The following is a 1,820-nucleotide window of genomic DNA, read 5'->3' as shown; positions in this document are numbered from 1 at the left end:
TAAGACTAGAAAAGCGCTATATACATACAGCACATTTACAACACTAGTTTGAATACATTTTTGAAGAAAGAAAAAATGTGCTGCTTTGCGCTTTTTAAATGTGTATATTTTCCAGTTTCTTTACTCTTATGTGACAGTAAACTGAATATCTTTGATTTGTGTTAAAAAAGAAAAGAAAAGTCATTTGAGGACGTCTTCTTGGGCTTTGAGAAACACTGGTAGACATTTTCCCCCATTTTCTGACATTTTATAGGCCAAACAACTAATGAATTAATCAAAGAAAATAATCAACAGATTAATCAACAATGACAATTACCGTTAGTTGCAGCCCCAAGGTAAAGGCAAGAATGAGTGTGTGTGCAAAAAGAGCGTGATAAATACCTGTATCTATCTATCTATCTATTTATCTATCTATCCATATTTCTAGCTATATTTTTTGTCAAATTTGCTGGATGAGCACCTTTCATGGAAATGAATAGTGCACTATTTTTGAGCTCTGTATTGGGCAAGTAATTCATCTACGTTCAGAACAGCTTGTTTTTCTGTTTGCAATTAAATACTGCACAGCTGATACTTGACACAAAGCTCTTTATTTTTGAACGAGTATAATATGACCTAAATGTTGTCCTGTTTCTGTGTTTGTCCGTAGCCATCCGTGATGAACCTCGTCCTGGTGGTGTTGTGGTCTCTGGCAATGCCCTACGGTCGCTTCAGGCCCATGGCTTCCTGTCTGTCTACAGTCTGGGTGTGCGTCATCATCGTGTGTAAGATGCTGTACCAGCTCACTGTTGTCAACCCTGTTGAATACTCCAGTAACTGTAGCCTGGTAAGACACACATGCACTTACACACATTCTGCATCAACAATATACTTAGGATAAGGGAAAAAATATAGATAGGCAGAGAGGCAGACAGACCACTAACTTTACAATAAATTATATTAATTGTGTAGTAGTAGAGTAGAACATTTAAATACTTAAGTAAAGTACAATTACCTGAAATTGTTTTTGAGTACAGAGCTTGACAAAATATCAGTTACAGCATTATGCACCGTAATATTGTTTAAGATGAATCTTCCATAAAACAGTAGGGTATACAATAGATAACATTTAAAGATGTGTTGTTGTTACACTTTCAATCAAGATCTGAAAACCAGGTCCTACACAAGGAATAATTCAACTGTATGGATAACTGCATATCTGAAATATTTGTACATAAGCTGTTTACTTATAGGGTCAAATGTTGACTTCTATAGGTTTTGCACCCCTTTTCTGTTAAGGCTTATGCTCATTTGAATATTGAATGTATTTTTCATTGAATATTAAATTCCAAAATTGTACATTGAATTCTTCTTCTTCTGTCTGCTTATACTTAAAGTAGGGCTGGGTAATATATATGGATAACAGCATACAAGATTTGATATTGTCTTACATTTGTTGATATCGTAATATGGCATGTTGTCCTTCTCTGGTTTTAACGGCTTTATTACAGTAAAGTAATGTAATTTTCTGAAGATACCACACTGTTCTAGCTGTTCAATTATTTGACTTAACTACTTAGTTTGTATCCATATTATTGATGATCACTTACCACAAATCTTATTGTGTAAATAATTATGAAAGCACCAATAGTCAACCCTACAATATTGTTGTGATATCAATATTAAAGGTACCCTGCCACACGTATTTCATTACTTTGTGGTAATGTCTGCAGTTCTACCATGGACTCATGTTTCAAGCCATTCTAGCGTGGTATAGAAAGCCTGCAGAAAGACTCTGCTCCATTTGTGCCAGTTATCATTAATATTCAACAAGCTAAGCT

At 34.7% G+C, this 1,820-nt stretch overlaps 1 protein-coding gene across 3 annotated transcripts in view; it reads left to right on the top strand.

Moving 5' to 3' along the window:
- Positions 1–1,820, top strand: part of piezo1 (piezo type mechanosensitive ion channel component 1 (Er blood group)) — a 134,191-nt gene that overhangs the window by 71,133 nt on the left and 61,238 nt on the right. For all 3 annotated transcript variants that reach the window (XM_032527470.1, XM_032527469.1, XM_032527468.1), the window contains exon 19: positions 650–826. In XM_032527470.1, the coding sequence (XP_032383361.1) occupies positions 650–826 (177 nt within the window). The remainder of the gene's footprint in view (positions 1–649; positions 827–1,820) is intronic.

The sequence above is a fragment of the Etheostoma spectabile genome, chromosome 10 (assembly GCF_008692095.1).
Source record: "Etheostoma spectabile isolate EspeVRDwgs_2016 chromosome 10, UIUC_Espe_1.0, whole genome shotgun sequence".
NCBI classification, from domain to species: Eukaryota; Metazoa; Chordata; class Actinopteri; order Perciformes; family Percidae; genus Etheostoma; species Etheostoma spectabile.
This window is presented reverse-complemented; position numbering and strand designations above follow the sequence as displayed.